At 53.7% G+C, this 15,131-nt stretch overlaps 2 protein-coding genes across 2 annotated transcripts; one reads left to right on the top strand and one right to left on the bottom strand.

Moving 5' to 3' along the window:
• Positions 1-450: 450 nt before the first annotated feature.
• Positions 451-2,515, top strand: BDP55DRAFT_683906 (uncharacterized protein). Its single transcript, XM_060576369.1, has 9 exons — positions 451-785; positions 891-1,029; positions 1,088-1,272; positions 1,331-1,367; positions 1,427-1,494; positions 1,554-1,591; positions 1,644-1,979; positions 2,032-2,099; positions 2,164-2,515. Exons 1-9 carry the CDS (start codon positions 501-503, stop codon positions 2,349-2,351), a joined length of 1,344 nt encoding a protein of 447 aa, XP_060422807.1. The 5' UTR covers positions 451-500; the 3' UTR covers positions 2,352-2,515.
• A 2,436-nt stretch (positions 2,516-4,951) lies between these two features.
• BDP55DRAFT_734463 (polyketide synthase) lies at positions 4,952-14,749 on the bottom strand (the record flags this gene model as incomplete). Its single annotated transcript, XM_060580208.1, has 10 exons — positions 4,952-6,684; positions 6,774-7,188; positions 7,276-7,618; positions 7,713-9,969; positions 10,057-10,277; positions 10,366-13,162; positions 13,236-13,568; positions 13,635-13,860; positions 13,934-14,146; positions 14,228-14,749. 10 exons carry the CDS (start codon positions 14,747-14,749, stop codon positions 4,952-4,954), a joined length of 9,060 nt encoding a protein of 3,019 aa, XP_060422806.1.
• Positions 14,750-15,131: the final 382 nt, after the last annotated feature.

Raw genomic sequence — 15,131 nt, 5'->3', positions numbered from 1 at the left:
CAGCCAATTCCGCTCTTTGTCTGTCCTAGTCTCTCCTAGTGGCGACTAAGAGCTGCTAGTGTCGGGGTCCACGTACGAGACATCTCCCAGAAGGACTACCTACCTACCTAGGCGCAGCACATTCCGCCGTCCGCATCTAGCAACTGACACGAGCCAAGCGCATTGGGAAAGTTGATCCTCGAACATCGAAGTTAGCGCTGTTGAATCAGCTCTAGCACGGCGAGGCTCCCAATACTTTTGGCTTAGGATGTCGACGTGGGGTCAACATTTGCGGCTAGTAGTCCGGAGCAGGCGCGTCAGTCTCGGCGAGTCAACTTGTACCTTGCGACTAGCGCCATTGCCCACCGGCGTCCATACTCAATGCACCGTCAAATTCCGCTTCTAAACCGTTCTAGCATGGTAACCGGATCCTGCGGCGGCATCAGCCTCTCAACCAGAGTGACACTGCGGACCATTGGACCCGCGCCGTGGATTCCCGTCTTGGGGAGATCGGATCTCATATGAGCTTGCCGCGCCCGTGGCGCAAGGGTGCCGAAGTCGCTTTTCCCTTTCCTCTTGTCTTTTTCCCGAAGTCTCCCACTGTCGTCGACAGGGTTTGCGTTGGCAGGGGGTTTCACGTTCATTGCCAAAAAGAAACACAACTAGGTATTATCGCGATGATGAAGTCCATGCTTCTGAGGACAGGCATCCTGGTAGCATTTGCCCTGGTGGTAGGGGCAGAGTCAATATTCGACACAAATGCTACGGCAATTGCCCAATGGCTCGGTGCTGTACCAACATGCTCGGTAAGTCATGATCCCCTTGGCCAAGTGACCGTTTCTTGTCGTATACTTTCCAACCCCATCATACATAAAGGTCTATTTAAACATTTACTTACATGATCACTTCAGATGCCATGCTTCGCTGAGGTCCTTTCAAAGGGAAGCTGTCAGCTTAAGGGACTTGCGAAATGTGCCTGCACGAATGACGACATCCAACTGAGAGTCTCAACATGCGTGCAACTGTCCTGTGACTTTGCCGATCAAGTTGGTGCGTGCAAATTGTCCAAGATTCGCTTTGAGCTTATTCTAAAGCTTGTCCCTTCTAGATGCTACACAGAAATCACAGGTTTTATGCTACGACTACCCGAATCAGCAACGGAAGGGAAGCTACGCTATATTCGCCATCACGCTGCCGGTTATCACGACATTTATCGTGTTGCTCAGGTGTTTTGCCCGCTGGACCGTTGCTCATAAGCTGTGGTGGGATGATTACGTCACACTGCTCGGCTTGGTATGCCCTTTGCTACTTTCTTTCCGTCACGTGAATTTCGGGAACTGACAATCAAAAGGGCTTGCTCATTGTTCTATCAGCATGTGGTGTAGCGAGTAAGACACCAACGGTCTCACCGTGGCAGGGGGATATAGGTGCTGACTTCGTTCCGTAGTTTGTTCCCTCGGGTTTGGGAAACATTACTGGGTCATTGACCCCAGCAATGCGAAGCCAATTTTACAGGTAAATTTGGCCCTTCAATGGCTGTCCTACTACTTGTAATAACTAATGTGTGTTTGCAGATGTTCTATGCGATGCAGATCATCTATGTTCTTGTGACGTGAGTTTCGCTATGAAGCCCAATTCTAGACTCTGTGAAGCTGATTTATTAGTGTTACTGCGAAGATCACCATCTGTTGCTTCTACCACCGAGTCTTCCCAAGAAAGCGATCACAGATCGCTGCGAAAGCCGCAATCGTGGTGCTCACCGTCCGCGGACTCATCTTGGTTTTTCTGATCGCCTTCCAATGCATCCCGCTCACCGCGACCTGGGATAAGTCTGCCAAGGGACAATGCCTTAACCTTACGGCCATCGGATACGCCGGTGCCATCTCCGGCATCGTTGAGGATGTGGTCCTTCTCATTATGCCGATTCCCGAGCTTCTGCAACTGCAGCTCGGACTTAAGAAGAAGCTTGGCCTGATCTTTATGTTCTGCCTCGGCTCATTGTAAGAAACATAGCCTTTTCTCAGTTGGTTGAGATACTAACGAAACATTTAGCGGTTGCATTGCCAGCGTTGTTCGACTCAAATATTTAGTCTCCTTTGCAAACAGCTTCGACCCAACGTGTCAGTTACTACCCCAAGAAATAATGGGTCAACACGCAATGGTCACTAACACTTTTGATTTTAGGGGATAATGCCGATGTTGTAAGCTGGAGCGGCGTTGAGGTGAATGTGGTCGTTGTGTGCGGCAGCCTGGCGGCACTGCGGGCACTATTCAATTATCTCGTACCTTACTTTACTACTGCAAAGGAGGCGACTAGTGAAAGCATGTACTCCTTACGAGCAGAAAGGAAAGAGGCGGCAATTGAGGTTTGAAATTGACTTAGACAAATAAACATTTCTCTTCAAAGCTATGCCGTGACATAGATGAAGGCGAGCTTGTAAAGTAGGCCAACATAGAAGACAAACTGAAGAGGTGCTCCTGCATGATGCTAAACTTCCTGAATGTATCGCGCATTCACAGGTAATCCTCATATACCGCAATTGCAATGCGTCAAATTAATTGATGCACGTAAACCCTAAGTCGGCTACATCAAAGTGCCGAAAAGCCTTTATATTTGCATCCATTAGTCTCCCATCCAGAGTTTGGACATGCCAGTTGCATATTAGGACCCATGTAGCTTGTCTCCCTACTCGTGTCTAACAATTTTAGGCCCAAAATTACAGGTAGAAGGACGTCTTTAGCAAAATTACGCATTGCGACTAAGAAGATGATCCCGATACACATTCAGCGAACGTTACAGTAACAAAGAGCTGCCGAGTTCAATAAGTTATTCAAGCGCTGGGTTTCTGGATACAAGGTGGCTCTCGTACAGTGAAAATTTGATTTTCGCCGTTGCGTATAGATGATTTCCAGATTGCCGTATCTTTCAAACGGACTTTTTTTTTTCGCCAGTTTGTTCTTGTGTTTAAGAGTATTTCAAATCGCGCATCTATCCATCCTTATTTCAGTCGTTGGTAAATAGCCTCGAAGAGGATTCACCTTTGGTTTCCGCATATGCCCAGACAGAACGATCAAGCAGATTCAATGTAAGTCAGTGAAGTTCTTGCCCTTTGTCTTCTTGCCTTCTGTTGTTTTGAGCCGTGCCCTGTCATGATGATACCTCTACGACGGGTGATTGTGCCTAGATCTATTGATTCAAGAACTCTACCAGCCCTATACCGTGCATCATTTGAGCCGTTGAGCTATGGAACAACCTTTCGTCAACTCAGAGACACATAGCACGGCCGATGTTGCTTACCGACCAGTACCGTAATTCAGTGGAAACTTCTCTGAATCATTTGTTCTTGGTCCAGGAACACCTGATCTGGTTCACCGAGTCTGCTGGCGACCATGCTAGTGATGAGCGGCATGGCGCGTAAGTTATTATCGTCTTTCCACGCCTAGATATCATTAATCCCTTAGTAGTACCCTTATGCCGTGATCATGGATGATAGCTCTTATAATCGCTACATCGGGATTTATGCCAGGTTTACATTGAGTCGTAGGGTGTAGGGCTATTCCAGAAAGAAAATCGTACGATGGCGCCGCAAGACTTTTGCACTTCGCATTTTGCATTTGGAGTGCAATCTCACCCAAGTAAAACACGTCAATACAGCGACAAAAGTCCATCGACGTCTATGCATAAATCCCTTTGCAGTGTTTTTGATATAGAGCTGAGTCCTTGCCTCGCCAGGCTTGAGCATTAAGAATATGGGCTGAACGTGAACGGAGCACGATGATGACTTTGGTGAGGAGAGATGGTCGCGAGGACTCCCGATGGGTGCATGGATCAATTCCTTCCTGTTCTCCTATCATATCTCCGGTTCCTCTTCACTCCAGCCAAGTAAGTGGTATCATATATTTTGCAGATTTCGTTTCACGTGGCACAAAATCCTTGTCTCTAGAATTGGACTCTTCCTTATGACCACTCATGATGTCTGTATGCTCCTGGACAAGTGCTCAATCAAAACTGATCATTCGGCAGTAATCTCCATAAATTATGTTCTAAATTATGTACTAATTGCTAGTTTGATTTGAAAACGGTTCATCCCATGCAACGTTTCCTTTGATACTCATGATCAAATCCTAGGAAAGATATTAGCCAATGCCGTTATAACGTAGCATGGCTGCCCACACGCTTGTAAAGTTTTATTATTAACGTTTTCTTTCTACCAATTAGGATTCCAGAAATTAATTGACACTGATCTGAACGAAGGAATTATCTGTCATTCTATAACTCATAGAATTCAACTGGTGGAGTCGTAGGCTACCTTGATAGCGCTCAACTCTTCCGCAGTGAGGAGGAAGATGGCCCCGTGGCGGGGAGAAAAGGGTACTTGTAATCTATGCGTAGCGTCCACTTTCCGCTACCAAGATCTGATGACTCGAGTAGAACGTTCTCATTGCCACCAAGATTATGGTCTCGAAATCGTCTTCCGCCTCGGAGTCATCGCAACAAGAGCTGGCCTTGCCAAGATCTTGGATGGCCGCTCCCTCAAGACTGAAGAGAAAGGCGACGGCACACTAATCAACGACGTTGAACACGGCGGCAAGATTGAACGTGAAGTCCCGCAGCTCCTTTGGTGGGAGTCCCGGCAGCCACAACGTGGAATAAAGGTTTTCGGCCCAGGCCGAACCCGATGCCAAAGATGGTCACGGTTACGGAGACGCCAGATCTGACACCGTAAATGGGACGTCGATTGTTGCAAGCCAACCCACGCTCATCAGAGCTGCCATCTGGAGGGACACGCCAGCCACAAGCAGGGTACTGATTATACAGCATCGGCCTGCCATGCGTTGATAGATATTTCTGTGATGAAAGCAACCATTAAAGTATCCAAGTAGTCAAACTGTATTCGGCGTTATCTGTTTCTACTACAGAGACACAATATACGCAACCAGCAATACACTCTAATCTGATTAGTCTGTCTATCTATGCGAGCTTTAAGGCGGGGTTCATGGAGAACATGGACAGAAGGGAGATGTAGTTATCCAAGAAAGCACGAGAGCCCTGGGAAGAGTACTTGGATCTTTGTAGCTTGACGGTGATGAGAGGATCCTTGGTGGGATCATCCGACATCTCGAGCACCACGTCGTAAGGGGTGCGCTCTCGGGCCGCGATGACTTCGGTCATGACGGCATCGCCAATCGCGCCGCTCTCAGCCTGACCTTGCTTGTAGTCGAAGACAGCTTGGAACAGCGGGGCACCTGTAGTCGCCGTAGGCAGACCGGAACCAAGGCGGTCGTGGATGACGCCGTAGGGCACGCGAGAATGCTTGAGAGCCTCCCTCACACTGTCCTTGACGGACACCAAGTGCTCGCCAAAGGTGTTGGAGGAGGTGAACTCGCCGAACCGCAGCGGGAGCAGGTTGGCGAAGAAGCCCATGGCTGACAGCTCGTCCATGGTGGAGCGGTTGGTGTCGGCGATGCCGATGGCGATGTCGTCGCTGCCCGTGATCCGCGACAGCAACACGTGGTAGGCGGCTAGGTAGAACTGCATCGGCGTCGCCTTGTGCTTCCGGCTGCGGTCCTTGATGCGGAAAGCGACCATGGGATCCAGACGCCCAATCGCCTCGTGCTGGTGCCAGATGCCCGTCGCTCCCTTTGGTTCTTGCGACGAGGCGGCATCGTCGCCCGTCAAGGTCTGCATCAGGGACAGCGGCGCGGACGCGGATGGCTTGCTATGCATGGAGATCCAGAACGAGATATCTTCGTCGAGACGGCCCTCTTCCAAGTCCTTGCGCTGCTGGGCGGCGAGGTCGGCAAACTGGGCCGTCGGCTGCTTCAGCGGCACGTCGTTGTAGAGCTTCGCTGCTTCAACAAAGAGGTTCTCGGTGGTCGATCCGTCTCCGACGAGCCTGTGGTAGGCAACGATCAACAAGTGCTCGTCGTTGCCCCAGTGGCAGTCGACGAGCCGGAGCGTGTCGCCCCCTGCGATGTCGTACTTTGTCTCGTGGAGCTTCTGGTACATGCCTTCTGCCGCCTCTCGGTCTGAAACTGGCAGGATCTGTACCTTGTTGTTCGCATGCTTAAGGACCGTTTGCTGGGGGATCTTGTCCGAATCGGAGTCGTCGGAGTCACCCTGACTGAAGGCCGTCCGGAAGATCTCGTGACGACGCATCACGGTCTTGAGAGACCGCGAGAACCGCTCGAGATCGATGGCGCCCTTCATGAACATTCCGATGGTGTTGTTGAAGACGGTAGGGTCTTCGATTCCCTGATGAACCTTCCAGGAGTACTCCTGGGCCAAGGAAATCTTCTCGTGCCGTACGACGACGGGTCCGTCGTCATCGTCGAACTTTTCGGCCTCGTCATCCGACAACGAGTCGACCGAGCCAGTCAGGGGCGTTTCGCCGGAAGTTTCATTCGTCGCCGTGTTGGACCTGGTCTCGTCGGAGCTGTCCGCGGTGGTCTCCTCTCCTTGGTTCACTAAGGGAATGGCGCTCGCCGGCAGTCGCGCGGCGGCGTCGTCGGCCAGGTCGGCCACAGACGCGCCGCTCAACACTTTTAGTAGTGGAAGGTCGAGGAGAAGCTGCTTCGAGAACCAGGAGCCAACGGCGACGGCCCCCAGAGAGTCGACACCTTGGTCTATGAGGGGAACATCCGGGTGAAGGCTCTCCCCATCCGCGATTTGCAAAGTGACACGCAGCTTTGCCGACAGATTATCTGAATGGTTTGTCAGCTTGGTATGTTCTCAGAAAGAAAAAAAGAGACAAGAGAGGAAAAATAAACTGCTAGCAGATTTGGGCTCTTACTATTGACAATCTGTCGAACCTGGCCCAAGGTCGTTGCCTGCTGCAGCTGTTCTTTGACGGAACCCTTGGCGCCGCCGCCCTCCGCGGCGTCTTTGCGCTGCTCGGGAATCTTGAAGTTTCCAACACGAGCGTCATTGAAGAATGTAATACGGTCCCTGAGAGCAGGATCAAGTGCGGGGATGCCCGTGGTCAACTCGACGTCCGCCATCTCGATCACGGTCCGCTCACGCTTCTCCTCGTTCTGGAACCTCGCGAGCGTCTGTTTTCCGGACACGACGGCTTCGGCGAACAGCGTGTGAAGCTCGTGTTCTTCGACCGAGTCGAACATGAACCGGATTGCGTTGAAATCCTCCTCAAGCTCGGCCCTGGTGACGAATCCGACACCGTAGACGGCTCCGATGTCGATGGTTGAACCCTGGAGTTGTTCACAACGGTCAGTCGAGCTCTGTAAAGGGCCGATAATCAAATAATGAAATAAAAAACAATCAAAGCCGTGTCTTACCGTCAAGCCCTTGGACAACCGTTGCTGAGCCAGAGCCTGCAGGTAGGAATTTGCCGCACTGTAGTTCGCCTGGCCTGGGTTACCCATGACCGCCACGATGGACGAGAACATGACGAAGAAATCGAGCGGATTGCTGCTGGCCGGGTCGGAAAACCTCTCGTGGAGGATCTGCGCGCCCCTTACCTTGGGCTCCAATACCATGCTCATGGACTGGAGGTCCATGTTCTTGAGCATGACATCCTGGAGAACCAAAGGCCCAAAGGCAATACCGGCCGTAGGCGGCAGCTTCAAGTCTTGGAGCTTGGAAAAGCCAGCGTCGACCGACTCTTTGTTGGCAACATCCCTAAAGAAGAAAAGGACATGTGGTTAGAAAACAAGAACGAGGTGCCGATTGGGGGTTGGGGGCGAAGGGGAGTTGGTGGACTGCATCAACATACATAGGCAGAACTGTAACTTTTCCGCCCAAAGCTCCAACGTAGGCGATCCATCTGGGATCAACTCGAGGGTTTCTGCTGGTGAGCACGACATACTTGGCACCGTGCAAGACCATCCACCGGGCCAAGGACCGGCCCAGGTCTCCGGTGAGGCCGACGAGAAGGTAGGTCTTGTTGTCGACAAAGAGGTTGGCAGAGTCGACCGGGCGGATCTTTTCCAACAACGGCTTGTCCGCCTTCCAGTCAACCAGGGTGGACAGCTCCAGGCGTTTATCACTCGAGCCAGAGAGCTGGCTCGCAGGGAAGATTTGGTAAACTTCGTTGCCGATAGTTCTGCCCGCTGCAGCAACGATCGATTGTTCAACCACGCTTGCTTCTTGAGCCGAGCCACTGTATGATGACGAAGCTGTGCAGCGGAAAATGGAATCGTAGCCATACTTGTAGCAACTGGGGGAGAGCACATTGGCCAAACGATGGCCGATACCAGCGTCGGTCTGGTCGGTCGACATGTCGAAGAAAGCCGTGAGGTTGGCCGGGCGAATCTGTTTTAGCCGGCCATCGGTTTCCTTGCCGTGCAAGATGATCCATCGAGCGGAACTGGCGGCGGATGAGGTGCTCTTCAAGCTCGGCGATGTCGTGGCGAAGCAGATCTGGAAACCCCGTCGCTCGGCCTCCTCCAGCAGGATACCGATGCAGAAGCTCGGCGGCTCGAAAACGAGAACCAAAGCTGCGGGCCCGGAATCTTGGGCTTTGCGGGAGACAACTTCGCCAATGAGCGTCGCCGCCACCGACATCAAGAATTCGCCAGGGTCCTTGTCGGCCACATTACTTGGCGCCGCAAAGACATGGTTTTGCGAGACATGGACTATGGACGCGTTTTGTTCCGAGAGGGCCACCACGGACCCGCCATCCAAAGTGTTACCTTGCACAAGGTGGAAGAATCCAATGTGGCTCACTCGTATAGCCTGTGAGAGAGCGTAACGGACACGTACGGTGGTGTTATCGACTTTCTGGGTGTCACCCAGGCCCGGGAACGTCTCAGCGGCCTCGAGGTAGTATGCCGACGGCTTCGTTTGCTTCAGAGCGACAGGTGTCAGGACGGGATCGAAGTCTCCCAGCACAGGGCGGCGAGAAGAGTTCATGCGGTCATTCCTGGCCTTGTCGTGCTTCAGGCGGGGGATCCAGGCGCGACCCTTGCACCAGTAGACTTCGGGCTCGTCGGTCCACGTCGATGCCGCGGTGAAATCGTCGTCGCTGTCCTCGAGACGTAGCAGCTGCTCGACCAGGAACTTGGTCTCCAGGTCCTTTGCGGAGTCAACGTCGATGAGGGTCAGACCTCGGTCGGGATGCTCCCGCGCGATGGACCTGAGCATGCCAATGGTGCTGGCCTGGTGCGGGTTGTCGATCCAAGCACTCTCCGTCAGCCACAACATCTTCCCGGCGAGAAAGAGGAGGTTCTTGACGGCCTCGAACTTGTCCTCGTCGAGGTGAGCGAAGATCTCGTCGTCGATCTCGGACAAAACGACAAAGGTGGACTTGGGCTGCAGGTCCGCCGACGCGAGCTCGTCAAGACTGGTGACAGACTGGACGGATCTTTGCAGGAGGGTGCCAGTCAATTCCTCGATAATGCGTCGTGTCTCTGGAGACTTGCCGCCGACGACGACCAGTGGTGGGTAGGAGGTTTTGAGGGGGGCAGACAGAGGGTTATACAACGCGTCGATCCTGGAATCAGCGGCGTACGTGCTGAAAACGGACGTGGGGAACAGGTTGGCATCTCGATCGAGAGTACGGCTCTCGATGCCCGAGAACCCAACACGCTTCAGGATGGCGTCCCACCGTTCGTACGAGACAAACGGCTCCAAAACCCGGCCATCGTCAACGCCAGCCCACCAGTCGGGGAACAAGCCGAAAAGGAAACCGAGTCGACTATGCTCACGGTGGGTGATCTCAAGGATGACCATGTGACCGCCCGACTTAAGCAGCGACCTGGCGTGTGCCATGGTCTCCTCGAGCTTGGGGGTGGCGTGGAGGACGTTAGATGCGATGATGAGATCGTACGAGTGCTCCTTGAAACCCTGTTCTGCGGGGGTCGAACGGATATCGAGAGACTCGAACTGCATGAGCCCTTCCGTGTCGAACTCGGCAAACTTGGCGCGGGCCTGCTCAAAGAAGTTCGTCGAGATGTCGGTGTAAGTGTAACTGTTGAGTCCAAGCTGAGGCGTTGACAGAATGTGCTTCGTGGCGCCGCCCGTGCCCGCGCCTACGAGAAACAGCAGGTCAGTGATAATGAAATACAGATGAAAAAAACCATCAAGGCGAATTTTGGCGTCTTGTTTCTTGGACTTACCGATCTCGAGAACATCCATGGACTGGAAACGATGAGCGATCTGGGCCACCAGGTCTCGGGCGTAGTACAAGGCCGGGCCGAAACTCAACTTGTTGGTGTAGAAATCGGTCAACAAGCCGTCGTGGTCCATGAGATCGAACGGACTCTGGCCTTGGCAGGTAACCGAGAACAGATTCTCACCCACTCGTTGAACGAGGCGAACGTGTGGGTGGTAGGAATTGCTGTTGATTGCTCAAGTCAGACCCAGAAACGCAATCACACACACACACAAGGCCATCTAATCCAACGGGACAGGGATCTTGTACATACCTCTCACATAATTCCTGGATCTCGGCAGAGCTGTCGTTCTCCCAAGACTCATCATACCACAAATCGTTTCCGTTCCGGGCCTCGCTCTGGACATGCTTGAACCAGTCAATCTGTCTCTTGAAGTGGGGGGCAGCGTTGTCGTAGTCGGTGCTGGTCAGCTTGTTGAGAAAGGACTTGATGTAAAAGTAGACGATGCGTTCGATGATTGGTATGGCCTGCTTATCCTGCTCCGTGGCCCAATGCTCCGGATCGTCCAGAAGCCTGTCCTGCGTAAGAGGATTCCAGAACCACCTGGCAAAGATGCGATGGTCTGTGGATGCTGTTGGAGGAGAAAACGGTTTGAACATGATGTTCTCGACTTGGAGAAGCGTCTTCTTCTCAGCACCAAAAACGGTGATATCGCCGCTCAGGAAGTCGCCCTTGTCATACGTGTTGCAGGTGTTGAACGCGAGCTCGTCTGCGCCGGACTCAGCAGCCTCCAGGCAGAGCGAAGGGACTAGGGAGATTCTGTCAATATGGGTCGGGACGTATAGTGAGCGGAGACGTCGGTCACCCGGCGACGAGTAAGCCCCGATGACGGTCTGGAAGGCGATGTCCAAAGGTGCCGGGTGCATCAGCAGAGGCTGACCCCGTCCGGCGTCCTGCAACTTGAGGAAAGCAAGTGCGCCGGTGGCTTTGGCGTCAGCTCGTCTCATGGTCTTCAGGCAGCGGAAGTCTTTGCTGTAATCGTAGCCCATCAGGTCGAGTTCCTTGTAGAAGGAGTCGACGTTGACCCTGTTCATTTGGGGGTGCTCCTCCTCGGGTGCCGGCAAGACGGACTTGTCGTCTCCGGCGGGCGAGGATGACTTTTCAGCCACCGTGATGATGATCTCTCCTTTGGCCGAAGTCGAAAGCTCACTCTCCTTGGACAGACACGAGTCGATGAAGAACTTGAGCGTAATGATGCCATCCTGGCCGGGCTCGCTGGTCATGTTGGCCGAGAGATTAAGCTCGACCAAGCTGTTCTCGTCCTCGAATACCACGGCCTTGCTGATGTCCATGTCCACAATCTCAAGAAGCTCCACTTCGTAGTTGTTGTCGCTGGCCACACGCATGGCAGCCTCCATGGCCATGACGATGTAGCCAGCGGCAGGGAAGACAGTCTGTCCTTGAAGGGCATGGCCGTCCAACCACTCAAGGTCGCGGGGTCTTACAAAATTGTTCCATTGGAACGTCGATGCCGTGGAAGACAGCTTTCCGAGCAGGAGGTGGGGGTGCTGCCCACGAAGATGCTCCCTCGTAGAGCGCGACTCGGTCCAGTAGCGGCGGGAATGATCCCAGGGGTACAGCGGCAGCACCTTTGCCAGGCTCTGGAAAGGTTGCTGAGGCGACACTTCCTTAGCAAAGCTGGTAGCATCGATACTCGGGACTCCAAAACGCTCCCAGAGGTATCCGAGACCTCGTGCGAACGCGGCCATGTCGTCGGCCCCTCTCTCTAGGCACCCGGTATACGGCAACTCCGTCCCGTCGAGAGCGTCCTTGACGGTGGCGAGACAAGGTCCCTTGAGAGCAGGGTGGCAGCCGACTTCGATGCCAACTTGTAGCTCTCGGCAGGTTACGGCAGCCTTCTGGACGGCATGAGAGAAAAGAACGGGAGACACGAGGTTGTCCTTCCAATAAGAGGCGGTAACATCCTCTGCAGTCATCTCCTTGTTGGTCTCGTGGACGGATGAAAACCAAACGGGTCCGGTTTGGGGTGGGTTAGCATCGGCAACAGCGCAACCGCATTCCTCCAACAACTGGACGTATGGCACCGCGCAAGGAAGCATGTGTTGTGAGTGGTAGGCCTTGTCGACCTTCAGAAGCCTTGCGAAGGTGGACTCGTCCTCCAGAACACCCTGCACGTGCTGGATTGCGTCCGCATCACCGGAGATGGTCACACTGTCGGGGGAGTTGCTGGCTGCAACACAGACTCGGCCTTCAAAGGCCTCCAGTTCGCAAAGCTCCTTTGCATCGTCGTACGACATGCCTGCCGCCAACATGGCACCAGGTTGCCCCCTTGGCGAAGATGCGTGCTCGGCGGACACAACGCCGCGAAGGTAGGCGATCCGGATGGCTTGAGCAGCGCTGATGAATCCTGCCGCAAAGGCACAGGCGATCTCGCCCGAACTGTGGCCAACCACCGCTTTAAAGTGAATGCCAGCGGCAGAGAGGAGTCTTGCCAGTACAATTTGTACCGCGCAGCATAATGGCTGCGAGAAGCTGGCTTGCCTGATGTTGGAGGCCTCGCCCTCCAACATCAACTGGTCACAGAGGGTCCATGATGGCCGATACTTCTCCGGGAGTGTCCTCAGCGCTTCATCGAGCTCTTCGATAATGCGTGTGGCGTATGGCACGCCGAGCAGGAGCTTCTTCAGCATTCCGGGCCACTGCGCGCCCTGTCCTGTGAAGATACCCAGCACCTGAGGCTTGCCCTTGGTGTCGGTGCTAAAGTCGGTCCAGACTTCACCGTCTTCGATGGCGGCCTCCAGTGCGAGTCGGAGAGTCTCCTTACTGTTTCCGACGATGGCGCGACGAAACGGCAAGACGGATCGCTCCTCGAGCAAGGTGCAAGCCAGATCTTGCAGGCTAAACTTTTGGGTTTCAATAAACTGAATCATGCTTTCGAGCGTTGATCTCATCGACTTCTTCGATTTCGCCGAAAGAACAAGTGGCAGGCAAGACGCTTCTGCCTCCACGGCAGGCTCAGCTACAGGCGTGCCCTTATCAGGGCCCAGATACTCCTCAACAATCGCATGCGCGTTTGTTCCACCGAAACCTAGATGTCCAACGTAGGTTAGTTGATTTTTCTTTCTGTCTTGTCTGGGTAGACCAAGGCGGCGATCTCTTACCGAAGGAGTTGACACTGACTCTTCGAGGCTGGCCAGGTGCAACTGTCGGCCAAGGGATGGCCTCGGTCGTTATTTTCAGATGGTCGTAGAAAGGAGCCACGCGAGGGCTCAGCTTATTGAACAACAGGTTCGGCGGGATGACACCGTGCTGCACAGCCAAGCAGGCCTTGAGCAGGCCAGCAATGCCGGCGGTGCCTTCGGTATGACCAACGATTGTCTTGATGCTTCCGACGAAAAGGGGGTCGTCGCCTGCCTTGCTGTTGTCTCCCTGCCCAAAGAAGGCAGAAGCAATGGCATGGGCTTCTTGCGGATCTCCAGCCGGTGTACCGGTTCCTGCACAGCACCGTGTTAGACCAAAGGCATGAACACGTCCGGACAATCAGTGAGGCGGCCGCTTACCGTGCGCTTCGAAAAACTGACAGCGTTCCTGGGGGTTGTTGATGTCCAGGCCTGCCCTTGCGTACGTGGCGCGAATGAGAGCCTCTTGTGCGTCGTGGTTTGGCATGGTGATGCCCGTTGTCCGGCCGTCCTGATTGATGCCGGTCTCTCTGATGACACACTCAATCGTATCCCCGTCTTTCAGGGCCTGACTCAGTGTCTTTAGGACTACGGAGCACACCGCTTCCTGGAAGGCCACACGTTTTAGCATCACAGATGTCTTGCGGCCGAGGCCGAGCAGAGAATTGTTAGTAACCTACTCCTCTGGCATATCCGTCAGCTCCAGCGTCCCACATGCGAGACCTGCCCGAGGGTGACAGCATGTTCAGCTTGCTCTCCAGGACAAATGTCATAGGGCCCAATATCACGTTGGCGCCAGCGGCAACGGCCATAGTGCTCTGTCCACTGCGAAGCTGTTGCACGGCAAGATGTACGGCGGCCAACGATGAGCTGCATGCTGTGTCAATCGTCATCTGCGTTCAGCGAAGCAGGTTAGTATTGTGGGACAGATATCGAACCAAACCCAGGCAGGCATCGTCAGGGGGGTCACTTACACTCGGGCCATGCCAGTCAAAGAAGTAGGAGATGCGATTTGAGGCAATGCTCACCGCCACGCCCGTGGCACTGTAAGTGGGAATACTTTCCAGATCACGTGTCGAGGTGGTCTCGTAGTCATGGGTCATCATCCCGACGTAGACAGCCGTGGAAGACCCTTGGAGGTCCTGCATCCGCATTCCAGCGTTGGATACAGCCTCATACACCGTCTCCAGCAGAAGTCGCTGCTGGGGGTCCATGCTCTCTGCCTCTCCTGCTTGGATGTTAAAGAAAGGTGCATCAAAGGCATGTAAGTCCTCCTTCAGAAAATACGCGTAAGAAGCGTTGGTACGTCCGTGGTGGGTGCCGTCGGGATGGTAGAACGTGTCGACATCAAACCTTTCCTTTGGGATCCTACTCTGAACATCGCGAGGCTCTTTCAGGAGGTCCCATAACTTTGAAGGTGTGTTTGCAGCCCCGGGGAAGCGGCACCCACTTCCCACGATCACCACCGGCTCGTTCGGGTAGTTTCTCTGAGCCATTGCGACCTTAGCTGAGACCTTCGTCGAGCTCTGAAAGGCGCGAATTGGAAGGGAGAACTGCTTGGGCGTCAACGATGCTTTGGCAACAAAAAGGCCGAGTGAGGTGCTGTAGTTACCAAGTGAATCTGAGAAGATGGCTTTATCGAAATGATTTTACGTAGTCATTTGCATGCATCTCATGGTATCGTTGCCATTGTTATAAGTATGACATTTGTACACAAGCGTTTCCATGCTATCAAAGACCCAACAAGTTCCAGACTTTCGGTTTCGGTCAACCCGCGTGATAGGAAGTCGAATCCACCTACTTTCGTTGACGAATCACAAAACAGACGCCCGAATCCTCTGTAGAGGGCCCTCGGCATGTTTCGGCGTGTCCATAACC

Source organism: Colletotrichum godetiae (genome assembly GCF_030913485.1).
Source record: "Colletotrichum godetiae strain CBS 193.32 chromosome Unknown BDP55scaffold_80, whole genome shotgun sequence".
Taxonomy (NCBI): Eukaryota; Fungi; Ascomycota; class Sordariomycetes; order Glomerellales; family Glomerellaceae; genus Colletotrichum; species Colletotrichum godetiae.
Note: the sequence above shows the minus strand (reverse complement) of the source record. Positions and strands in the feature narration are given on the sequence as shown.